Source organism: Scyliorhinus canicula, chromosome 4 (assembly GCF_902713615.1).
Source record: "Scyliorhinus canicula chromosome 4, sScyCan1.1, whole genome shotgun sequence".
NCBI classification, from domain to species: domain Eukaryota; kingdom Metazoa; phylum Chordata; class Chondrichthyes; order Carcharhiniformes; family Scyliorhinidae; genus Scyliorhinus; species Scyliorhinus canicula.
In genome coordinates, this window is record NC_052149.1 from 72,694,446 (window position 1) to 72,720,647 (window position 26,202).

A 26,202-nucleotide genomic window follows, 5' to 3' on the forward strand; every position below is an offset into this window, starting at 1 on the left:
CCAGTCTACTATTTTCACCTTGTGATTTCAGGCAAAGGCAGCACTAGGGTGTTAACATTGGCTACAGAACAAAAATCAGCCAAGGTCCCAACTCCTGAACATTACGTGAGGGCAGGATGCAGCAAGGCTATGAGGTAGCCCATCAAGTACTGGAGCGTAATTAGCACCGACAGAACTACAGTCTCGCCTATCTCGCATTTTCAGAGGATGATAAGGAAGAACAAATTGGGGTAATTTAACAAAATGGATATCACAGTTCTTCACCATAACTTCTATTAAATGATTTATCAGTGTTCGACAATATTTTAAGAAAATCAACAGTTCTGTTGTAAGATTTCTATTACATCATCTTATCTCTTTTTCTCTACTGTGCAATGATTGATGTCCAGGAAGCAAATACTAACAATATGGCCTGGTAACTTCACCGAATGTCTTTTCAGGAATTTATACCCCAGAATGAGACAAAATTTACGTACAGCTGAAAATCTTGAGATGTAACTCAATGAAAAAAAATAAAAAAGAAATGACTATTTCCTAAGGCAAGGCAGTAAAGGAATATTGTGCTGCAGCTACGAATGCTCATTAACTTTCTGAATGGCATTTTGTGGACGAGGCAATGCATCAGGCATGTTAATTAAATTGGGGTCACCTCCTCTGATTGCTTTTTATCGTGTTTTTGAGGAGAACCATTTAATTTATTACAACTACATATTAAATTCCATAACCTTATTTAAATACAGAATACATCTACTGAGACTGGACAAATCGGCACCGGGGTCTATCAGTTTCAGACACATATTGTATTGGTGACACCCAATTGCTGTTTTCATCTAGTACTTATATGAAAGGTCATTATATTCTTTGGGCAACGTAGTGTTTAATCAACCAGAATGATTTTATACACCAGAATTCATAGGTTCTATCCACATTCTGCTCAACTTAATTAAAGTCCCTTACAACAGAAAGCAATTAAGCTGAACCAGGTTGCCTTAAAGCAGCACATCACAAAGACACTATTCAGAAACATCATGTCAAATTGGCATTTGTGGATTTTTTTCCTCCTGCACAAACTATCAGTGGATTAATGGAGGCGTTCCCTATTTAGAGGCTGTCATATCAAATTGATTGCTGATGCTGGAGAGCAGCAACAGGAAAGGTTAATGGCATTGCCTCAGCAGTACTCCATCATCTTCCAAATGAGAGCACTTAAAAATCTACAGTCAGATTGACTAAATTATGGCAGCGTCAAACCTGATCTATACCAATCAGATGTAACTCAGTACATAGATGTTGAGCAATTAAAATGGGAGAGAAGCCCCAGGGCAACTAATTGAACAGAGAAAGAAATGCAAATTTACAATATATATTAACTGGTAACCTGACAAGCTATTGAGTAGTACTCAGCTTGATGGTCTGTGGGTAGGTTTTCAACAAAATCAAGCACAGTAAGTTTCTACAAAAGGAAGATTTGGACAAGCTCAGATGCTAGGATTTCTCAAATGAAACAAGAATCATTGAATCCTGTTTTCCATGGAGACACGGAAATGGAGATGTAGGTTAAACAAATGTGTGTGGCAAACCATCTGTCATTCCTTTGAAAGATACATTTATTGTAAAACATACACAAGCTGAGCTGTCATGCATTAGTTTTTTTGGTAGGCTATCAAGTCATGGGGTTGTTCTCTCCCATTGCAGGATGGTACCTCCTGTGAATCCAATGCATGTACACATTGTGGCTCCCTAGCATAAGGCAGATTTGGCCTTAGTAGGGATGAAATAAATAGTGCAAGAACCCACTGTGAAAATAATGTTAATACAAAAGAAAATACACCCCAGTCTTGAAACGGTGACTATTTGGAAGAATAATACTTATGCAAAATTAATTCTTCAATTTATTTCGTAACAGGTTCAAACGAGGCACCATCAACAGGAACAATGTAATGTATTCTGCAAGCAGGACTAAAAGGGCCAACTAAGTTCGCTGATCTCAGCAGAGACAGACAGAGAGGTGGTGGTAAGCTAAACGTTAATACTGCAGATACTGGAAACCTGAAATAAAACTGAAACTGTTGGAAATACTAAAGCGACGAAGCATGTATGAAAGGAACTATGTCACAGTGATGTCACTAAGTGAGCATCTGAGAGGGTAGCTCCAGCAGTGTCTTGGTCTTATTTAACCTATTTATATAGCATGTAAATAAATGAATTTGGACAAAAACCATTGTCTCCAGCAAGGTCTTTTCTAAGTAAGAACCCAACAAATCCCAAGATAAGCCCACAATAAAGGACTGGTTTGACAGAATCTGAGAATGAAACTAAGCTAACGTTTCAAGTTGATGACCTTTCATCAGAGTTACGGTAAAATGTAATTGACCCTGAAACATTAACTCCGTTTCTCTCGCACGGTGGCGCAGTGGGTTAGCCCTGCTGCCTCGCAGCGCCGAGGTCCCAGGTTCGATCCCGGCTCTGTGTCACATCCGTATGGAGTTTTCACATTCTCCCCGTGTTTGCGTAGGTTTCGTCACCACAAACCAAAGATGTGCAGGGTAGGTGAATTGGCCACGCTAAATTGCCCCTTAATTGGAAAAATTAATTGGGTATTCTAAATTTATTTAAAGAAAATTCTGTTTCTCTCTCCACCGATGCATATTTCCAGCAGTTCAGTAAGGATTGATATTGGGGCAGTGGTGCAATGACTTCTGTCATGCTGGTGAAGGGAAAGAACTCAACCATAATTTCTGCTCACCACTCAGTGATGCCTGATGAAAGGTTTACAGATGTCATTCAGAACAGTATAAGGCTGGGCTGTAATTTCCTTAACGTTAAATAGCCAGTTGAAGCGCAATATCTCAGCTCACATTTGAGAAATCATTAATTGGTACCCTAGAGCTGTTGTTACCTATGGAATTATGCTGCTGAAACAGTCAACCCCCTCATGGGACAAGGAAAATGTTGGAAAAGGGATGAGGAGGGCTGGTATTGTGGTGTTCACTACTTTGGATGAAGTCAAGTCAGAACAAGCATCTTATTTTCTGTTATAGAATTATCCAACACATTTTTGGATGTGCTGACTAGGTTTCCTAAAGAACTGCCCCACAAGTTCCTGCAGGGAACATTGCATTCATTAACACTTTTGTTTTACAATATTACTCATTTTGAATACTGCAAATTTCTAACTTTTTGAGTTCAGGATCAAAGATATTTATTCTGAATAATACCATTTCATTAAGACTTTCTTGGTTTGTATCCAATAATTATTTTGCAGCTTTAATACCTTCAGGCAAACTAGTTACATTCTAAAGTATGTATTTTCAAACTTTTAGTAAAACCTTGATGAATATATGGTTGAAGATCTCTTTTTCTTCCTTCCTCCTTTTCTGCTAAATTCCTGCTCTCTGCCAAAGCACTGATTCCTTGCTGGTTTGAGGAAGGTTTCATGCATCAGCTCCCCTCTGGCAAACTGCCTCATTTTACATGCATGTCTGGACATGGAGTAACAACAGGGACATTGTGATCGTATCTTCACTGTATAAGCCCCTTCTGCCAAAGTACACTGAAGGGTTGGTAACTATGATAAACCCCTCAGGCTGCATGTTTGACATGAAACTAATATTATTAATACAAGCTGCAATTGTAAGTGTAGAGAGGTAGCACCTCAGACTTCCACATATTTTACTCATAAAAACTGCTCTGTTTTGTACTTATGAAATATCAATTTTGAGCTGTCATAAAATGTACTTCTATAAATGTTGTGAATAAAGTATATTTTTGGAAACAAAATGATGATCCGACCTTTTCCCAATTTTTAATTTCTAACAAGTAGCAATAGCAACTCCAGAGACAATTAGAACCAATTAACTGATGTTGTGCTGGTCAGAAAATTTATGAAAAACGATGCCTCCAGGAACACAGGGATTTAACAAATACAGGATGATTAAAGGAAGACATAAACTCGAATTAGGTGTTCACACTTTCACAGGGATTTGATGGAAATTGAATTATTTTCCCACTAGTCTGTAAAGCAAATCACTTCACAAAAGATTAATGATGTGCAGCAGCAAAACAACACATGCAGAAATCCATTAGTGAGATGTTATAAATACCACTGATGCCAATCAACTATCCTATAACTTAGTGTAGTATGTGCTTGGATAACTAAATGAGGAAAATACTGATTTCCAGCAAGCCTCACGTCTTCACTTTTTGTAAATCAAGTTATCTTTAAACAAACGTGTGAGCTTCATCGGTGCATCATATGAAGCACTAAGCACCATGTGAAGCTATTGCATCACCCATAAATTTGGTTTGTCACATGTCCACAATTCAACATAGATGGAAGAATGTGGATGAAAATTAAACATTTGTGAATTTGTGTTTACATAATGGTGAAACTTCCCAGGTCCTTTAGCACTGGGCTGGGAGGCAGGCAGGCTTGCAAAATGGCAGGGGTGTTGGGCCGGGGGGGGGGGGGGGGGGGGGGTAAAGTTCCCAATGACTTCTGACCACCATGCTACATTTCCAGTGGCCTGAATGTTGGTGGATTAGCTGCCCATTGGGGCATCTGAATCTGAAGATAGTCCGGATTGCACCTGCTGGCAAGTGAGGAAACCACCTCGTGTAACTTGGCAGCCTCCCAGTGGGTACTAGGGGTGGGACCACCCTTCACCGAAGTCTCCTGCACTAACAGTTTCCCCACACCTCTCTCCCTCTATTTATTCCTCTTTAAGGGCACCACATTATTGAGGCATCCTCCTCCTGGACCTTTAGCCTCAGTGATGGACACCAATGATGGCATTGCCGGGGCGGTTGAGCTTCTGGTTCTCCGATTGCAATAGTAGCTTTTGGTAACATGCTACGTCTTTACTTGGATGGTATCCCTGGTGTCAGTCATTTAATTAGTCACATGTGGCAAACGCCATCCAGATCACACCAACTACCAAAGCAAGACTACCTCCCGCCTTTTGGTTGCACTTTTGCCCGCTCCACAAAGTTCAGCCCAATGTTTTACACGTTTGCTTGTATTAGAATATCTGAGTAAAAAATAAAAATCTTAAGGAACTCGCTCTCATTCGTTTAGTCTGGCATTGACTCGCACTGATCAGAAGCGCCCCAAGTTTGAATCCTAGCCAGCAGTGAGCCTACTTTATTTAGGACGGTTGGCCACAAAGCACCAGTTACTGTTATTCAATGTAACATGTAGGATGTGGAATGTGTTTGGGTGATTTCTGAGAGATATGGTAAGGTGATATTTGAAAAAAGGTTACTTTCCTTCTTTAGGGCAGTGAGCTATAATTGGTCTCAATGGCGCTGCGCTAAGGAGGGAAACATGCAGCCTATGTCTCTGTTCTTGATCTCTACCCATGACTTAATTCTTCCCTTTCTGAGGTATTTGTGGATGTCAGTTGGAGCTAAAATCAGACTGAAATCTGATGCTAGTTAACTTGGTCACTTACCATCCAGGCTTGCACATAAAGAATGCGCACTGGGGAAAATGCCAGAAAGCTATTCAGGAAAAATACTTCAGCAGGTGCCACCATTTCAAAAGGAGAGGAAAATTAACCTTTTACCAATGTAAAATAATGCAAAAATATTAGGCTGGATTTTCGTTAGGTTGGGCCAACTCCAAAGGCCATTAAGAAGGTAGGTGGGATCCACCTTCTTGGATGTTGAATTGTACCCCCATCTCTAGCAGATCAGAGGGAGGATTCTCCGAGCTTCCGCATTGAAATTGCGCTCAGTGCGGGGATGGAGAATGGAGTCTCAGACCCATGGCGGCGGGACGTGATTCTACGTGGACTGGAGAATCGCCGGCAGCCACGCGCACGGTCGATGTGGCGCCGGTCGGGGGTCGCTGAAATAGGCCCCTACGCCGATTCTCCACGATCGACTGGCCGAGTTCCCGCCGGCACGGTTCCAACCTAGTTCCACCCGGCGGTTGCTTGGACCCGGGCCGCGCTGGGCGTCCTAGTAAGGGGTCGGAGGAATCAGACTCCGGGGGGGGGGGGGGGGGGGGGGGGGGGCTCCACGACGGATAGGCCCTGATCGGGGGCTACTGATCGGCAGGCGGGCGCGATCTGGGGGGCCTATCTTCTTCCCCACTGGACCGCGTGGCTCTGCCATGTTGAGCGGGGGGGCCGGCGCGAAAACGGCAGCCGTGCGCATGCGCGGACCCGTGGCCAGAAATGCAGGGCTCCGTATCAGCAGCAGGAGATGCGCGGTGCACACAAGGGCCTTTTTGAGGGTTTTTGAGAAAAGTCTGGAGTGATTCGCATTCGTTTTCCGACGGATGTGGGGACACAGTCCCATTTTTGGAGAATCCCGGCCCACGTTTTTGCTGGTAGGGGAAGGGAACAGGACGCAAATCATGCAGGTGGAAAACACCAACTGAGCAGCATCATTTCAAATTAGTGCTGAGTTCAAACAGTCCCCATTTTTGATGTTCCAAGCACCTTAACCAACAATGTTGGAGTCACAACTTTCTGAAGGAGGCGTAAATACTTGTGAAGCGTGGATAGGGTTTGTTTTGTCCTGATATGAAGTTATTGAAACCCCAAACCGTTGAAGATTAAAAAAGGTTGCAGCTGTCAGTTAGTGTTTAAAAAAACAGATACCTGCTGCTTGAGTGCATTGACTGACAGGGCATTTGGTGTTGTTTAGAAAATAAACAGCCAACTATTCCTATACTTTCAATTAACTTCATTGTTGACATTTTCCGTGGGCTGTACTGGACTCAATTGCAGATTTTCCCGTTATGAATGCTTAGCTGTGTTTCAAAGACTCCAAATCTACTCATCTCAGCAGGGGAGTTGAGTTCACAGTTTTTAAGAGGCTGTTAAAAAAAAGCTGACTTTGGTATGTTTGTGAATAGAAGTTTGATTTTTTCTAAAGAACATATTGATCACTTGAGGGATTTTACATTTTTTGAATGGATTCCATGAATAAGATTTATTTGAGTATTAAGTGTGTATAAGTGAGAGCTCACTCTCTTGGATCGTTAGAACTTTATTTTTTTTCATCTCCACATGGTCCCTGAGGTCTTCCCATTGTGGGCACTGGGTAAGATGTTACGGAGGTGGCATGGTGGGTTATGAGGAGTGAAGGAGGTAGCATGGGGGTATGAAACAAAGAGAAAATGCTGGAAAATCTCAGCAGGTCTGGCAGCATCTGTAGGAAGAGAAAAGAGCCAACGTTTCGAGTCCGATGACTCTTTGTCAAAGCTCGGGGGTTTATGTAGCATGGGGGTTTACGTGGCAGCATGAAGGTAGCATGAGGGGATGGGGTGGATGGGGGATGAGGGTAAGGGCTAGAGGGACTTACAGTCTTTTGTACAACTGGGCTGAAGTCTCAGAGAACTTTCAATTCAACCCATCTCTGCAGTCGCTTGTGGCAGTCCCGAAACTGCCTCCGAGGGCTGTAAGCCTGATTCAATCACTCCCCCACTCCCCAGAGCAAAAATCATGCTAGTTGGGCTGGTTTTCATGGTGATAGGACTGCTAGGTCGGGAAAATCTCCAACTCGAGATTCCAGCCTCAATGGTGAAAATCTGACCAATGCCTTTTACACACTCTTTTGACAGAAAGTTGCAATGTTGGTTCATTTTAATTATATATTATACATTGCATACTTTTAACATCAATAAAGAGCAGGATTAACTTAAGTTGAAAAAGGATGTGGAAACACTCTATTTTGTTCTCTCTCCTGCCTGTCGTTACTATAAAATGATTTTATTATTTTTATTTGTTTCATGGTTTGGAGCTGAAGATGTTTTTGTGTACTTGAGAACTGAATGTGAATTTTTGCACAGGAATACAAGTTTCAGTAACTTTGATCATCTAGCAGGTAATGACTGGTCTCCCACATTCTACCCTTTGTTAACTTGAGAATATCCATAACTCGACTGCCTGTGCAGACATGATTAGTTGTTGCATAAATAGAAAGTTCCTTTTACACTCTATTCACCTTTGGTGCTGTCCTTTGGCAGGACACAGAACATCAAGAGTGGGTAAATTCAGGACAAAATCGGATAAAAATACGAAAACAGTATGAAACATGTTTATCAGTACTATACTGGTATGCAACCCAACTTAGAAGCTGTTGAATACATTTCATAACCTTTCTGTAATAAGGGCACATGGAGTCCACACCGAGTAAAATAAAGAACTTTGATTTATTTACAAATACGGTATATACACTTCCCGGTAGATACCTACTGGGTCTCTCTCTGGTCGATGCCTTACTGGCCTTTTATACAATTCTAAATGGAGTTCCCCTGCCCCTCAGAGCTCATACTCTGCGAGAACTATGGGGAAAATAAGCATTCCCAGCCCGTAAATCCCGTGCAGGAATTTGCACTTTCCAAAACTCAACAAAGATCAATACAGCACAGAAACAGGCCCTTCGGCCCTCCAAGCCTGTACCGGTCATGATACCAACCTTGGCCAAAACTCTCAGCACTTCATTGTGCATATCCCTCTTTTCCCATCCTATCCATGTGTTTGTCAAGATGCCTTTTGAATGGCGTTAATGTATCTGCTTCCACAACCTCCCCAGGCAATGCGTTCCAGGCACTCACCATCCTCTGCGTAAAAAACCTGCCTCGCATATCTCCTCTAAACTTTGCCCCATGGACCTTAAACCTATGCCCCCTAGTGACTGACCCCTCCACCGTGGGAAAGAGTGCCTGCTCATCACTCTATCCGTGCTCCTCATAATTTGAAGGCGTCCATCAGATAACCCTCCAACCTCCGTCTTTCTAATGAAAACAGTTTGAGTCTTTTCAGCCTCTCCACATAGCTAACACTCTCCAGACCAGGCAACATCCTGGTAAACCTCCTCTGCACCCTCTCCAAAGCCTCCACATCCTTCTAGTAGTGTGGTGACCAGATTTTTGTTTTCTTTGTAAATGCCCACGATTTCCTCTGGACTCCTACTCCATTGCTAAATATTTTCATGGGACACCTCTTATGGAGTCATGGTGATGGTCTGCGAGTGGCCTTGACGAAAATGCTAGGTCAATAATAATGTCATCTGTTTTCATTCTACAGACAGACAGAACTTTTACCTCCTCTTTCCTGGTGGAAGCCAAGCAGACAAGCACATAGGTGGGCAGTGAAAATGGGATGGTTAAAATATCTGTTCCTTTCTGGTTTTAAAATGATTGATTTTTCAGACTTAAGAGGTAAGTTTAAAAGTTTTGTTTGTAGGGCCAGGAGTGCTCTTCCGAAAATCACAATGAAAATGTAGGCCTTCCCGTCCAAGTGGTATGTTCATAAGGCTGGTCCCCTAGTTGTTGCTCTTGAGCAGGCCGGCCACTTGCTTAAACATTTACCAATCAGAAATTAAAATTCCCCTGTAATTTCCAAAATTATAGTCTGCAATGCTTCATATTTATATGGCAGAAAACAGCACAGAATGTGAAAAGTTGTTAAATGTGTTATCCTTTCTTGTAATTTTGAGTATGAGCACACACGTATTTTTTGCCATTCCTTGGATACCTCCCGTTTGCCCAGGGAACCGTTTCCAGGTCTCAGTCAATGTTATTCTGAGCCACCCAATTTCTGCTTATTGGCAACAGCCAATTTCTCAGTCTACACAATAGCACCATGGTTAAATAGAGTGAAAAAGAACTTGTATTTGTGCAACAACTAATCATGTCCTTAAGAATGCCAAAGTGCTTTTATGGATTAAGCTTTTAAAGTACCATCACTGCTAATGTGTACCAAAGGCTTCATCCAATTCCATATGAGAGGTTACCACAAGCAGCAAATTAATAAATGGCAAGATAGTCTGTTTTTGTTCCTGGCGGTGTTTGTTGAAAGTGGAATGTTGGCCAGGAAAATGTCAGAAATCCCTGCTTTTCTTCAAACAATGCCATGGGATGTTTTACATTTAGCTGAGCAGCAGACAATGCTTTGTTTTAACTTCTTAGTCAAAAGATCAGCTCAGAAAAGACCAGATAAATCAAGCAGCAGTGGTTAGATTATTCCAAGCTTGAATTTTAAAAGATTCTTGTAATGACTTTCAACTTAGTTATCTGGGTGGAAATTTGGCACGGTGGATTGCTATCCTATTGTATTACCAATGGAATGAAAATCAGCAGGCTATGTAAAGGGGTGGGGTTCTGTGCAACAAGGCAATAATGTTCAAAATTACCAATATAACAGGGGGAAAGGAAGATGAGCAGTTCCAAGTTTTGAGAAAGAATACATTAGTGTAAGAGATAGTGTAATGAGTAATGATTTCAACACAAGCGACGTGGAATGCTCCACAGGATGCTCTATGGCTGCATGGTAGCACAGTTTCTTCACAGCTCCAGGGTGCCAGGTTCAATTCCCAGCTTGGGTCACTCTCTGTGTGGAGTCTGCACGTTCTCCCTGTGTCTGCGTGGGCTTCCTCCGGGTGCTCCGGTTTCCTCCCACAGGTCCCAAAAGACGTGCTGTTGGGTGAATTGGATATTCTGAATTCTCCTTCTGAGTACCCGAACAGCTGCTGTAATGTGGTGACCAAGGGATTTTCACAGTAACTTTGTTGCAGTGTAATGTAAGCCTACTTGTGACAATAAAGATTATTATTATATTATTATTTGTAGCCTAAATGAGGAAAGCTCCAAGAGAAAATGATCAAACCAGTGTTATAGATAAATAAAATGACAATTACTGTGTTGTGTGTGTTAGTGGTTCTAGAAAGAATCCTGCTTTTGATATTCCCCCTTGGTTGGGAGTTACCTGGTTTCTGATGACTGCACATCAATGTGTATCTCTGGAGATAATGGAACAGCACCCTATGGTTCTCCCTGTTCTTGGGTGTCCAATATGACACAAATTCATGCCCTCTATCTTCTTTTGTAAATAGTTAATTTTTTAGGGTGCAACTGTAGCAATGGACAGGCAATGACTTGGTTAAAAAATAAGCAATACCAATGATGCAGCTTTCAGTATGACTCCAAACTACTATTTACTGGATCACAAGAATTTTCTTAGAAAAGGCTATTACACATAAGACATCAACTGCTTACAGGAATTGAGAAATCTTGAAACCACAGAAAGGATAGTGCTTCACAGGACTACAAGATGTTGTAGCAATAAAAAGTACTAATGTAATTGTTTAAACACTTTTAATCTTTGTGAATATTGGTATTGCTATTATTTTTGCATTGTGTGCTCCTTAGGTGGTGGCTTACAAGACTCACCTAAAAAGGTGTTGGAAATGAACTCGGAGACTTGGTTACCAGAGCGGCTCATCTCCGAGAGATGGGTGAGCTCACGATTCAGCATTCTCTTGAACTGTTGATAAGACAAACACAGGAATCAGTACCCACCTTTCCTGCAAACCTTTCAATGCTACTTTTGAATCACATTCTTTAATTGACAAATGGATTGATGATGGAAAGTAGTAATGGAAGGAATTCTGACATCTCCTGTTTATTGTCGTACTTCAAAGCAGTGACAGAGTTAAAGCTGAGCTCAATTTAAACCTAGATATTTAACAAGGTAAGAAGCTGATATTCCAAAACACATCAAGTTTCACATTTTTATTTGTTATTTAATACTTGTTATCACAGTTTTATTTAAAAGTTAAATATTCAATATGAATATAAAATAGTTTGTAGTGAAGAATGAGTTGCATTTAACTATCACACAGATAAACTTTCTTCATAATAAGCAGTGCGATTCTAATTATATAAGAATGTTGGTCTGCTGAATGAATTCTAACAAAGACGGGATGACAGGACAAAACATTTTCATTTTAAGATTAATATAAAATTTTGGTTCACAAGGGTATGTATCTAAAATTGTATAAAATTTATTTAGATCATACAGCTGTTAATTTTAGAATCCAATGCTCCCTACTTCAAAAGCTGGATTGACTTTTATTTGAGGTATCCAAAATGAACTTTGCAGGACATTTTTTTTCTGTTTTTAAGAATCTGATTAGGCTTAATGCTCTGTTATTCTAAGAAGAATTAAAATTTGAACAATTCTGACAATTTAAAATGTGGATCTGAAAGGGAGTTCTGAATCGGTAAGATTCATCTCATAACAGGTATTACAAAGAAATCTTAAATATGGCACAAATGTTTAATGGTAATAAAAAAAATAAAAGTCTCATCTTCTCTATGTCACACAACTACTTCTAATAGTGCATCGTCTTACCAAAAAGTTTTAAATAAAAATTATGCTGTTTGCTGGGATTCCCCGATCGGCCCATCTTTGCTCATTTCTTTATGCCTCCTTTTCTCTTAAGAGATAACATTTTATTTGAACCATACCAACTTTACAGACATCCATTTGAAATTTAAAAAGCAACCTATATATACATATATACACACTCAAGTATACATATGTATTTGAGTCAGCTGTCAATAAGCGAAAACATGTTGTTGATACAAAGGGTTCTGCATTTAAGTGTACAGCCACATATCTACAGCAAAAACACAGATTGACATACACCTGTAATTTTGAGATAAATCTACTTACCTTAATATAACCCCAAGAAACAGACAACAAATAATTTGCTTCAGGCATTTTGGCCCGCTGGACAACTGGAGCAACAATAGTTGTGTATAAAAGAAGCGATCTAGCTGGACAATTCCACTCGCAAAATTTCAGTAGTAATAACCAAAGGTGCAGCTGTTTAGTTAACAGCTTTAACGTTTGAAGTAATTTTTGCCTCCAAAAGAAATCACAGTATCTTTTCACTGCATGAGGAAATCCAGTCCATGCAATATATCCTTGGAAAGATAGTATCTGCGCGTTAGCACTGACAGAATTGAGATAATGAAATCAGGGGTCACATGGAGCCAAAAACCATACAAGTGTGTGCAGTTCACAGCACTTATAAATTATGAATAGCTCTAGCTTCTTGGATGGCTGGGGGGGGGGGGGGGGGAGGGGGTGCTACTTCAGATTAGTCTCTGTATATAGGGACAGAAAAAAATCTTTTGTCTGCAAGCTTACAGTGTCGACATCATTTCAACAGATATGGGAAGTGACAGAAAATGGAGGATGCCCTGTGCACATTTATGTAAATTAAATACAGAAGGTGTCCCCATTTCATCGGAGAATGTAGTCTGCTTTTTGCAGCCTCCTACATCATTGTCAGAAACTTTCACCACAATGACAATTTAGTGAAATGATATCAGGAACAGATGGAATGATGAGCTAATGCACTGTCTGCCCTCTCTGTTGCACAATATGAGTGAGAAACAAAAGTTGTTTGGAAGATTGTTTATAATAATCTTCTGAGCAATTCTGTGAAATTTAGATTTTTCTGCCTTGTATTTGTTGACAAACGAAACAAATTAAGGATCATTTATGCTGATCATTTTCCGACCTGGAAACACATGCAATTGACTTTTCTCAGAGACAGAATGCTTTATTGTTTAAAATGAATCACTTTATATTGGGTATGTCGCTGCATTCTGCACCCTATTATAGTTGTACTGCCATTTGAGACAGACTTCCCCAGTTATAAACAGATTATAATCTTTTTTCTACAGTTTTCATCAAAGTGTGAAAGAAATACTGCATTTCTTAGATGAAGGGGAAAGGCTCAATAGTCACATAGGGTAATGTTCAAAGCTCGACTATTTTATGGCGTTTGCAATTATTTTTCACCTCTGCATTTTCCCACAGCATTTCCCCTTTAATTCCGAGATGAAGTACAGTGCCTGCATTGAAATGTTATTCACTCTTTATCTGATTGGCTTTCAGCTCCGCTGCAGTGACATCAGCTAGCTTTTTCTGCACTGCTGATAAAGAACATTAAAACATGGGGGGACAACTGCAGCAAGGAGCCCCAGAGAATTTGGAAACTGAAGTTCAAGCAGCACCATGAAAAGAACAGCATAGCTCCATAGCAACCACATCACATGACATTCCTCCAGCTGGTTACCACAAGAATTCCCTCTCCATGTTTTATTACCAGTGAACAATGGAACTGCCTGGTTTCTAAACGGTGTTGTGCTCAAATAAAGCTTGTCTTTGCCTCAGCAAAAGAATAACTGTCATTAACATACAAAACAAGCTGTCCCCCTTGTCTTCTCCAAAAATTCCTACCTCATGTTCATTGCATTCTAAATTATAAGGTCTGATGTCTTTATTGATTTATCTGACTCCCAAGTAAAATATAAAGCAATAGTTACAATGATCCCTATTCCTCCTTTCCTAAAGGATTTAATGATTGAATACCTTTCCACAGGTTTGACTCTTAGATTTTACCCAATTGACTATTCTTTATTTGTAAGCTTAAAACTTTGAAGCCAGTAGATTATTTAATTGCGTGGACGGCACGGTGGCGTCGTGGTTAGCACTGATGCCTCACAGCGCCGAGGTCCCAGGTTCGATTCCGGTCCTGGGTCACTGTCTGTGTGGAGTTTTCACGTTCTCCCCATGTCTGCGTGGGTCTCACCCTCACAACCCAAAGATGTACAGGTTAGGTGGTTTGGCCACGCTAAATTGCACCTTAATTGGAAAAAAAATAATTGGATACTCTGAATTTAAAAAAGAAATTTAAAAAAGCATCACAGCTGAGACAGATACCACACCTAGCACCTTCCACATGTGGCTTCGCAGCAAGGGATCCCTTGATAATGATCATCAGCGTGGGTAACCAGGTACATTTTTTCCCTTCTCTAAACCAGTGACTCCCCAATTAACTGAATACAGACTTGAGATTAAATCTGACGCTTTTCAATCTATAAGGGCGCGATTTAACGGAAAAGTGTCTAAATGTGGTAGTGAGTGGGAACTACCATAAGCTTCCTGACACTCAGCCCGGTGAGGCAGTCACTGCTATGAAACGTTAATTGGTCCATTTAACAAAGCTCCACAGGAGTCTTGCTGTAAATCATGGTCCCGCTGGCTGATTCGCCAGGACCATGATCGGCAGCCTCTGCCAACACTTAAGTCGATCCTGCACAGCCGACCCGACCAGGCTCGAGCCATGCCACCGAGACGAACAGCCCCATGATTTGGCGATGGCAACCTTGGACAGACTACTGGAAGCGGTAGAGGCTATACAGAATGCCCTGTTCCCCCAAGATTCATGGAGGGCCTGCCACAGGGCAGCCACAGCCGCCTGGGAGGAAGTGGTAGCGGCTGTCAGTCGGAGGGGCTGACCCCAGGAGGACCGGCACCCAGTGTCACAAGATAGTCAATGACCTCCACCAGGCCACCCGGATGAGTAGGTACCGGACCTCTCCCCACCCACCTACACCCCCCCATACTCCCCATCCCCTCCCAAAGTACTCCCCCACACCCCCGTCCTCCCCACCCCATCCTCCCCCATACAGCCCATCTCTGCAAGCCCCCTCCCCAACCCCCCTCTCCCCCATGAGTAACCATACATGCGGCTAACGATGCCCCTTCTGTGCCCCTGCAGAAGAAGTTGGCCCACAACCGACAGGAGCGGGCCTAGATGGACGGCGGGGTGCCAGACATCAAAGTCCTCACCCGCTATGCTGATCAGGCCCTGGAGGTCGCAAGGTTGGGTGAGGACATAGCCTTGGCCATCATAGGTTGGTGCCTGGTGCAGAGGTGAGGATCCACCGGCCCCCACCCAGATGACCTGTCACACAAGTTGTTAATGCCATACAGACTGAGCCATCCCTCCCACTGATCTCATGTCCATTCTCCCGCAGGGCCTGCAGCCGATGGTACCGGCCCACCTTGGATGGCACACCCCCCACCATGCCTCCCAAGAGAACACCTCGGAGAAGAGCTCCAACGATGCCACCATCGTCATGGCACAGCTGTCATCCGCACCATCCACCAGCGCAGAGATGCATACCTTGGTTGGCAAAAATAGTGGACAGGCTTCTTGAGCACATTTGGTGAGCACCACACAGTTGCGATGCACATCAGGTGGAAGGAAGGAAAATCAGGTGTGACAGCAGTTGGAGGTCTGTTGGATCCCAGGACCCAGCTTGGTCGCAGCTAGATGCGGAGCCTCTGGAACAGGTTTACCCTAAGCTTTTTAAAAATAAATTCCCAATTCATTTTTTCCAATTAAGGGGCAATTTAGCGTGGCCAATCCACCTAACCTGCACATCTTTTGGGTTGTGGGGGTGAAACACACGCAATCACGGGGAGAATATGCAAACTCCACACGGACAGTGACCCAGAGCTGGGATCGAACCTCGGACCTCAGCGCCGTGAGACAGCAGGGCTAACTGATGCACCATCAATTGCACGCGAGGCGAGTGATTTACCAATGTCAGGCTTTAATTAACTAGAACACAGCCTGGCGATCGTCTACAGTGGAAAGGAACGATCGTCAGGCTTCTGAGCATTTATACCTCGTTGATAGAGGCGTGGTTAACTCAGCCTCTCGGCCAATCGGTCGAGAGGCACATGACCGACCAGGGCCAATGGTAAGCCGACGTTCTGGCCCAATGGCAGACGAGTATGCAGATCATATCATCACACTAACCCACTGTGCCACCGTGCTGCCCCTGGTTTACCCAAAGCTGATGCAGATGCTGGGGTGCAGCTGTAAGATTCGGAGGGGTATGTCAGTGACACTCCAGCAGGTCCATAGCCGATTGGAGGAATCCCAGACTACGGGCACAGGAGATAGCGGCGGCAATGCGTGGCGCAGAGGCCAACACTGAAAGGGTGACGACCAGAGTGGAGAGTCTAGTGCACGATGTTGGCAGCATGAGTGGAGGTGTCCAAGGCAAGGCTCAGTTGGTGACGTCTTAATCTGAGCACCTCAGCAGCATGTCCCAGTCTCTGGGGAACCTTGATGAGGCATTGCAGAACATGTCCCAGTCCCTGGTACGCATTGCTAAGGTGTTGCAGAGCATGTTCCGCTCTCAGGTAGGCATAGCTGAGGCACTGAAAAGCATGTCCCGATCGCTAGGGAACGTGTCCCAGTCAGAGGTGAACATTGCTGGGACACTCCGGAGCATGTTCCAGTCATTGAGGGGCATCTCCAAAGGTGTTGGTACCATGCTCCAGACATTGGGGAGCAGCCAGGGCAGGCAGTGTCACTGACATACCCCTCCGAATCTTACAGCTGCACCCCAGCATCTGCATCAGCTTTGGGTAAACCAGGGGCAGCACGGTGGCACAGTGGGTTAGCCCTGCTGTCTCACGGCGCTGAGGTCCGAGGTTCGATCCCAGCTCTGGGTCACTGTCCGTGTGGAGTTTGCATATTCTCCCCGTGATTGCGTGTGTTTCACCCCCACAACCCAAAAGATGTGCAGGTTAGGTGGATTGGCCACGCTAAATTGCCCCTTAATTGGAAAAAATGAATTGGGAATTTATTTTAAAAAAGCTTTGGGTAAACCTGTTCCAGAGGCTCAGCATCTAGCTGTGACCAAGCTGGGTCCTGGGATCCAACAGACCAGTACAGGGGTAGGGGTGGGATGGTGAAGGCAGGGGGTGGGAAGAGGGGGAAGGCAGAGGGATTCATAGAATTTACAGTGCAGAACGAGGCCATGCGGCCCATCGAGTCTGCACCGGCTCTTGTGAGGCGGGCGAGAATGAGGGCCTCCCTGGCCCTCAGTGCTTGCCGGACCGTCGCCACTGCCGCCTGTCCATCTTCCATCCTCCGGCTAGTCCTGCGGGTCCTCTCCGGGCTCGTCCTCCAGCCCTTTCTGGTCTGGTGCCTTCTTGTCCTTGTCCTTGGAGGTGAGCACATATTCCTCCCCCTCCATCTCCAGTACATTGCGCCGCTGCTGTGCCAGGTTGAGGATGACTAAGCACAAGGCGGGCGACCATACTTAGGGTGTCGTACACCACCAGAGTGGTCAAGGCATCGGAACCACATTTTGAGGTGTCTGATGCACCACTCAGTGACAGCCTGGGTAGCCGCATGGGCCTCGTTGTATTGGGTGTCCATATCGGTCACCAGCCTTTGTACTAGCGTCATTAGCTAGGTCCTCAGCAGGTATCCCTTACCCCCAGACCCAACCAGCCATCCAGGGGTGGACCTTGAAGAGGCCGGGTATGTTTGACTGTCCCAGAATGTAGCTATCGCGCACACTCCCTGGGAAGCATGCACACAGGTGCATGATCTGCAGGTGGCAGTTGAACACGAGCTGGATGTTCAGGGAGTGGAACCCCTTCCTGTTGATGGAGGGCACACCCAGATGGCTGGGTGAGCGCAAGGCGACATGTGTGCCATCTATTAACCCCTGGACCTGGGACACCCCGGCGATGGCAGAGAATCTTGCTGCCCAGACATCTTGTTGGGCCTGGTCCATGTACATGCTTATATAGTTTTCTGCCCAGGCAAACAGGGCATCCATGACTTCACTTGTGGGTGATGCTTGGGAGATGCCACACAAATCCCCGCTCGAGCCCTGGAATAATCCTGAGGCTTAGAAGTTCAGGACTGGGGTGACTTGATGGCCACTGGGAGAGGGATTCTGAGCAATAACTCCCACGCAACATGGCACGCCTACTCACAGGGATCCACTTGGGTTGTGGGAAATGCCAACTTAACTACAATTGCCAATTCTGTATTCGCAATAACCTTCAATCATGCAGCTTGAGGCCTCCGTGATCAGTGGCAGTTATGGGTGGTCGGTTGGGCCCCTGGACTGGAACCACATGGTCCAAGGGTTGGCATAGTGGACCCATGAGTGCTGAGACACCCATCCCCACTGCCCCCTCCAAGCCTAGCCCAGGCCAGGGGCGGCCACCCCCTTTCTAATCAACTCCCCCTCTCCCGATGGTGGCCCACCCCTACCGAGGCTGGCCCGCCAGTGGCTCCCTCACCCCCCCCTCCAAGAACTGGGGCAGAAGATAACTACTCACTTCCTCTGGTCCCTGCAGCAGCCATTCTGCCAGCTTCATGTTTTTAAAAAGAACTACTAATCGGTGCCCGCGTGACCACTTGCTGGGGAGTCTGTTTGATCACGGGAGGGTGTTAGATAGAGGGGTCACTCCCATTAATTTCATGGAGATTGGATTTTAGTGGTGATAATTGGTTTCTCGCCACGCTATGGCGGGATCCATATTTGGCCAACGGGAGTGGGCTGATTAGATAGCACACACATCGGCAAATGGCACGGTTCACGTTTTGGCCTTTCATCGCGCTCTTGCTTAAAACGCAAAGCAGCCATTAAAATGCACCTTATATTTCAAATTTGATTGTTTTCACTGCACTAAGCCCTTCAGTTTGATCAATCAAAATATTCATCTTAAACAAGAGCTTACTTGTCAAATTTGTTTCTCATATATTGGCTTCTGCAACTATAAGGGTTTAACAGAGTGACAGTTACTTCTGACTGTTCAAAAATAGGCCCTAATATTGTGAAGGAATGTTGCTGTTTGTCCATGTTAAAATCCAGATTTAATTAAAATATATTAGAGTATGTATTGCAGGGGGATCTCCAGTGCAAACCGTATTGGTATACCCGAGAAAAATGTATTCTGCACACTGTGTGCAGTACATCCTGTTATGTTACGGTATACTTACGGAGTAGATTTATAGTAATATATAAAAGTTGTTTTTATTAATACCATGGCTGTGATTTGATGTACCTTGATTTCAGGCCAATGATGTTTAATACTACATTGTTTTTTTTAATATAAAGCTCTTGTTCAATTTTTGTCCCTGTAAATCTGTTTCGACTGGAAGGAGTTTTGCATCACATGAAGACTTGTCAGGTTGTGGAATTAACCTCATTTAATTTGGCAGCATCACAGATCCTGCACAATATATTAAAGGAGCAGGAATGAGATTAATGTAAAGTGAAGGAGGTATCAGCAAAATCACCACTTCCGATGGTCCATGAATCTATGGTGAATGAAGGCTCAGACAAACATATCAATAGGTTATGACAACAAGCCCACCCTTGAGTGAGGCAAATGTGATCATTTCAGGGTGCTCCTGCACCCTAAATCTGTCATCCAGCTTGCCTGCATTAATGGTTAAATGAGCAGGTTTAAATTTTGAGCAGTCTGGATAGCTAAAATAACTGACCGAACAATTTCTTGGAGTATTGAAAACTTGAATTGACCAGTTTTAGGGTTCCTTCTCGGAGTTGGCAGTTACTGCTCTGAGATTGCAGTTACAAGATTGTGTGTTTTGAATATTCAAGTATTATGTTGTGGGGAAGATCATGTTTAGACTATCACATCATTGGACACCCCATCCCAGCCCATTCCACACCTGTCACTTTGCTCGGGTCCACTTAAACTCGAGGCTGATATGGTAGTTTTTATCCTCTTCACCTGTTTACTCATCTAAAGTAATCACACCAGAATACATATGGGAAGAAAGCAGGTGAAAATAAACTGGTGTCCCCACTCTATTCCCATATATTAATCTTCTGTATTTTATAATTTTAAATAAAAGTCTCTGGCAATTCAGGTAGGCATTCATGTTTCATGTTTAATCTAGACAATAAATGTCAGCAACATATTTAACTGCAGTGGCAAATCAGTCTTGCCCTCACCCAATGGCTGTACTTTACAGCTGGAATTAATGGGTGGCACGGTAGCACACTGGTTAGCACTGTTGCTTCACAGCATCAGGTTCCTAGGTTTCATTCCCGGCTTGAGTCACTGTCTGTGCTGAGTCTGCACGTTCTCCCCATGTATGCGTGGGTTTCCTCCAGGTGCTCTGGTTTCCTCCCACAAGTCCCGAAAGACGTGCTTGTTAGGTGAATTGGACATTCTGAATTCTCCCTCAGTGTACCCGAATAGGCGCCGGAGTCTGACGACTAGGGGATTTTCACAGTACTTCATTGCAGTGTTAATGTAAGCCTATTTGTGACAATGATAAAAAGATTATTACAAAATTATGAGAATTACTGTCTAGTCCCTGGCTGCGATCAGTTAACTCAGCACAGGTGAAAACCAGGATATTATTGTATGGCCCTGTACTGTAATGTTTTTGTTGGATGGCCTGATTTATATTACAAGAACACTTGTAGCTAAAGCTATAAACGATTTATTAATATTAACTAGGGGTCAACTATATACAAAACAGATGAATTAACAGTATGATTATACACAAGCAACCTTTCTCCAGCTCTCCAGTCAGTCTGAGGTCACCTGACTCTAACATTCATTTATATACTAATGGGATTCCTAGTGGTCAGATGGTGAATTACAGCACAACCATATCACTATATTCCCTTTCCTTTGAAGGAATAAATTAATACATAATCATCAGTTGATTTACATGTGATATCATTAGCCTGTGATACAGCCTGTGACTCTAACAGCATTATTTTTTTTCTTTAATTTTTTTCAAACTGGTTCAGCAAATATATATGTATATATAATATATAAGAACAGCAAGACTAGTATGTACAAATAATCCAAACCTACAAATTGAGTCGATCAGGTTTTCTTCTGACTCTGGTTGATCTTCTCAAAGTTTGACCTTGCTGCTCAGAACTTGTAGATTCAATGTTCTCCATGACATTGTCATGCTCAGAAACTGCTGAACTATTTGACACTGCAGCTGATTCTCATGTAGATTCGTCATCCACCACATTGTTGTGAAAGTCTTCTCTGGTTTTCAAGAGTGCGCGATGATTTCTTCTTAAAACCAACCCTTTCTCCGACTGTACAATGTCGGAACGAGGTGCTACTTCTTCAAGTACAATGGCTTTTCTCGACCAATTGCCTGAATCTTCTTCTCTCACAATGTCATCACGACTCAGAGGCGGTAAAGTTCTGGACACTCTCTCATAGAACTGCTTTTGTTTTGCTTTAATGTTTTGCATTTCCTGCTGTACTATTGCATTCTCCTCCTTCTTTTCCAAGTATGGAAGTATGGTACACAACCCTCTATTCATGAGTAACTCTGCTGGTGATCTACCATGTGACAGTGATGATGCTCTGTAACTCAATAGTGCGAGATATGGATCAGATTGGCTGTCCATTTCTTTCTTCAACAATTGCTCAACAATATGTACACCTTTCTTGGCTCGGCTTTTCCATTGGCTTGTGGGTAAAACGGACTCGACGTGACGTGATTGAAATCATACGTGACTGCAAACTGTTGCCACTCTTTACAGCTAAAACAAGGACCATTGCCACTCACGACGACTTGAGGAATTCCGTATCTCACAAAAATTGACTTGGTATGTGGTATTACACTGCTTGCTCTTGTGCATGACAGTAGAGCCATTTCAGGATAGTTTGAAAAATAGTCTATGATCATTAAATAATCTTTCTCTCGTAGGTGAAAGAGATCCATAGCTACTTTCTGCCATGGCGCCGTAGGTAAATCAGATATTTGCATTGGTTCTCTTGTTTGCTTACAACAATGCGTCGAGCATGTGTCCATCCTGTCAATATCCTGATTTATACCTGGCTAGTAAACAGAGTCACAGCTTTCCGTTTACCCTTCTTAATCCCGAGATGTCCTTCATGTATCTTCTTTAGTACATCTTTGCGAAGAGATTGAGGTATGTCTATAGTGTTCAAACGAATTACCACTCCAGTAATGATACTGAGTTCAGATCTTATATTGTAGAACTCCATACATGGACCTCTGGGCCAGTGTGAGTTGATGTTCCTCATCACCTCTTGAATAGTTTGATCCTTCCTGGTCTGTTCTTGGATCTCATGTAGTTTTGTATCTGATACTCGTAACAGTGTGGAAATAAGATTGACGTGCAGATCGATATCTTCAGCAAATTCACTACTAATATTTTCAATCCACACTCTTGATAATGCATCTGCTAAGAACAAACATTTGCCTGGCGTGTAGATGAGATGGAATTCAGAACGTTGTAACTTCATCATCAACCTCTGAATGCGCGGAGGCATCTGGTTGAAATTTTTCTTCATGATGTTAACCAAAGGACGATGATCTGTCTCAACTGTGAAAGTTGGAAGCCCATAAACGTAGCCGTGGAATTTCTCCAAGCCGACAACTAAACCTAGGCATTCTTTTTCGATTTGATCGTACCTCTGCTCTGTTGCCGTCATAGTTTTTGATGTATGCGACTGGTTTCCAATCATCATGGATGCATCTGTTGACACTTTAATCTGCTTTGATGGGTCAAAAAATGTGAGAACTGGCGTGGTGGTTAGTGAAGTCTTGAGCTTCTTCCACTCATGCTTATATTACTCGGTCCAAATGAAATCCATTGTCTTGTGCAGGAGATCATGTCGATATGTTGTTTTTGCTGACAGGTTTAGAATGAATTTCCCTATAAAATCCCCATCACCCTTAAGATGGCTTTCTTGTCATGTAATTTTGGCATGTTGAGAATTGCTCAGATTTTGTCCTCGTCAGGTTCAATGCTATGTGGTGAGAGCTTGCCACCTGGCAATGTGACCTCAGTTACTCCAAAATAGCAATTTTGCTTGTTGAGCTTCAGTCCATTTCTCCTAAAACTCACTAGAACATTAAGCAACTTCGTATTGTGCTCTTCTGTGGTTGAGCCCCAAATAATGATATCATCCACGTACACACACACACCTTTGATGCCTTTGATTATGTGCTCCATGGCACAGTGAAAAATGTCTGATGCTGAAATTATGCCAATTGGCATTCTCAGAAAGCAATACCATCCAATGGTGTATTAAAAGTGCAGTACTTTGTTCCTCTATCTTGAGTTGCCAGAAACCTTGAGATGCATCAAGTTTCATAAAGAATTTTGCACCAGCCATCTCAGATGTGATTTCCTCACGCTTTGGTATTTGATAATGCTCTCTTTTGATATTCTCGTTAAGATCTTTAGGAGCCATGCATATGAGAATATTGCCATTCTTTTTCTTTATGGAGTTTACTGAATCGGTAGGCTCTTCTATCTTTCTGATTACTTGCAATTTTATCATTCTGTCTAGCTCCTTTTTGAGGTGATCCCAAAGAGATGCAGGTACACTTCTTGGTGTCTGTATCACAGGTTTTGCATCCTCTTTGAATTGTATCTTGTTGGTGAATGCTAATGTACCAAAACCTGTGAACACATGGCTGAATTTGCTGATAATGTTCTCAGAATTGTTGGAGTGTTGATCCAATCCTCTGAGAATGCTATATACCAACTGCACAAGACCTAATTCTTCACAGGACTGATCACCAAATAACGAATCAAAGCCCTTGGATACAATACAGAATGGGACGGGACGCTGGACATTACCTTAATGTGTGCCTTTGATCACATCAATCCTTTGTCCTGATCGTTAAACTGTTTGTTGGTGTGCGAGGAGCTGCAGGAACTTTCTTGCCGTTTTGGAAAAAGGCCGGCAACCGGAGTGCTTTCCTCCAAGAAGACACCGCCATTACTGAGAAACATTTTAGGATGCTGTACTGCTAGCTCGTGGGCCTGACAAAACTTAACTGTTTGTTCCAAAGACAGCTCCGATTCCCTCAGCAATCATTCCCTCAGCTTATTTTCATTCACACCAAACACAATCTGGTCCCGATTCATGGAAGATTCCACCACAGAAAAATTACAGGTTTTAGCTTTATGCTTTAAATCAGTGATGAAATTATCTATGGACACTTCTGTCTTCTGTAAACATGATCTAAACACATAGCGTTCATCAAGTTCATTCTTTCTGGGGCTGCAATGTGCATTAAATCTTTGAATTACTTTGTTAACATTTTTACTATCTTCATCGTTGCAAATTTAAACAAATTAAACACAGCAATTGCTTCAGGCCCTGCTGCTGTTAGGAGGATTGTACCTTACACAAATCTGACTGATCTCCTAAATTTACTGCAGTAAGAAACAGATTAAATTGCTGTTTAAACACAAAGTAGTTGCTGTCCACATTACCATCACATCTGAGACTCATTGGTGACGTCAATGACTCCATTATGTTAATTCTGGCAGTCTGAAAAATCTTAAAATCTCTGTGGGCCTCATGGTAGGCTTTCTCAGGTGTTTAATACCAGCCAACCTGGTACCATGTAATGTTGTTGTTGGATGGCCTGATTTATATTACAAAAACACTTGTAGCTAAAGCTATAAATGATTTATTATCATTAACTATGGGTCAACTATACACAAAACAACACACGCCAGTTGCTGTCCACATTACCATGACATCTGAGACTCATTGGTGGCTTCAATTACTCCAATTTGTTAATTCTGGCAGTCTGCAAAATCTTCATATCTCTGTGGGCCTCATGGCAGGCTTTCTCAGTGTTTAATACCATGTAACTCTGGTACTATATAATGCTGTTGTTGGATGGCCTGGTTTATATTACAAAAACACTTGTAGCTAAAGCTATACATAATTTATTATCATTAACTATGTGTCAACTATATACAAAACAGATGAATAACAGTATGATCATACACAAGCAACCTCTCTCCCAGCTCTCTAGTCAGTCTGAGGTCATGTGACTCTCACATTCACATATATATATATATTTAAAAAAAATAAATTTAGTGTACCCAATCATTTTTCCAATTAAGGGGCAATTTAGCGTGGCCAATCCACCTAGCTTGCACGTTTTTGGGTTGTGGGGGCGAAGCCCACGCAAACACGGGGAGAATGTGCAAACTCCACACGGACAGTGACCCAGAGCCGGGATCGAACCTGGGACCTCAGCGCCGTGAGGCTGCAGGGCTAACCCACTGCGCCACCGTGCTGCCGATCACATTCACATATGTAACCAATGAGACTTCTAGTGGTCAGTCACTGAATTACAACACAACTATATCACTACAAGTACCACTCTGAATCATGCAGCCTCTCACTAAATCAGTGAAAACCTGCCATTTATGGTTTCCCTTTTATGTATTCATCTCTAGCCTCTACAATTAACAGGAGAGGATAATTGCTGCAGTGGTATTTTCCTTCACCATAGTGTGGAATGCCCTGTAACACCTGTGATATTGGCACATTTACCTAATCTTTGCTGACACCTTGTTCAGAATCAACACAACTGTTGACAGAGGTTAATTGCTTTTACATACATACAATACGCTAATTTCCAAATAATAGACTATTGTTGGTTAATGCTAGATGCTTGAATTAAGCAAGTATATTATTCACTTTGAAAGCATATCTGGGATGGGAAGTTCTTGAGATTTCTCAATACAAACTCCATGACATTTTATTATCAAGAATAGAATTATAGAATCCCTACAGTGCAGAAGGAGGCTATTCGACCCATCGAGCCTGCACCCACCCTTCGAATGGGGACTCTACCCATTTACACCCCCGTAGACAGCGGGCTGAATTTAACAAGTATACATTTGTCCCGCACGCCCCAGGACCAATCATTCCCGCCCAAGGTCAACGGACCATTAGTTTGTCTGTG

The 26,202-nt window shown here is 42.9% G+C and overlaps 1 protein-coding gene and 1 long non-coding RNA gene across 9 annotated transcripts in view; one reads left to right on the top strand and one right to left on the bottom strand.

Annotated features, from left to right (window-relative positions):
• pde4ba (phosphodiesterase 4B, cAMP-specific a) overlaps positions 1 to 26,202 on the bottom strand; it is a 1,084,249-nt gene that overhangs the window by 31,537 nt on the left and 1,026,510 nt on the right. For 7 of the 8 annotated variants that reach the window (XM_038794458.1, XM_038794461.1, XM_038794459.1 and 4 more), the window contains one exon: positions 11,189 to 11,282. In XM_038794458.1, the coding sequence (XP_038650386.1) occupies positions 11,189 to 11,282 (94 nt within the window). Of the gene's footprint in view, positions 1 to 11,188; positions 11,283 to 12,476; positions 12,824 to 26,202 lie in introns of those variants that run through there. The other variant, XM_038794465.1, reaches the window with a different exon arrangement.
• LOC119964674 lies at positions 53 to 11,303 on the top strand. The gene is made up of 3 exons (XR_005460344.1): positions 53 to 230; positions 1,907 to 2,014; positions 11,168 to 11,303. It is a non-coding gene; the product is annotated as an uncharacterized LOC119964674 (long non-coding RNA).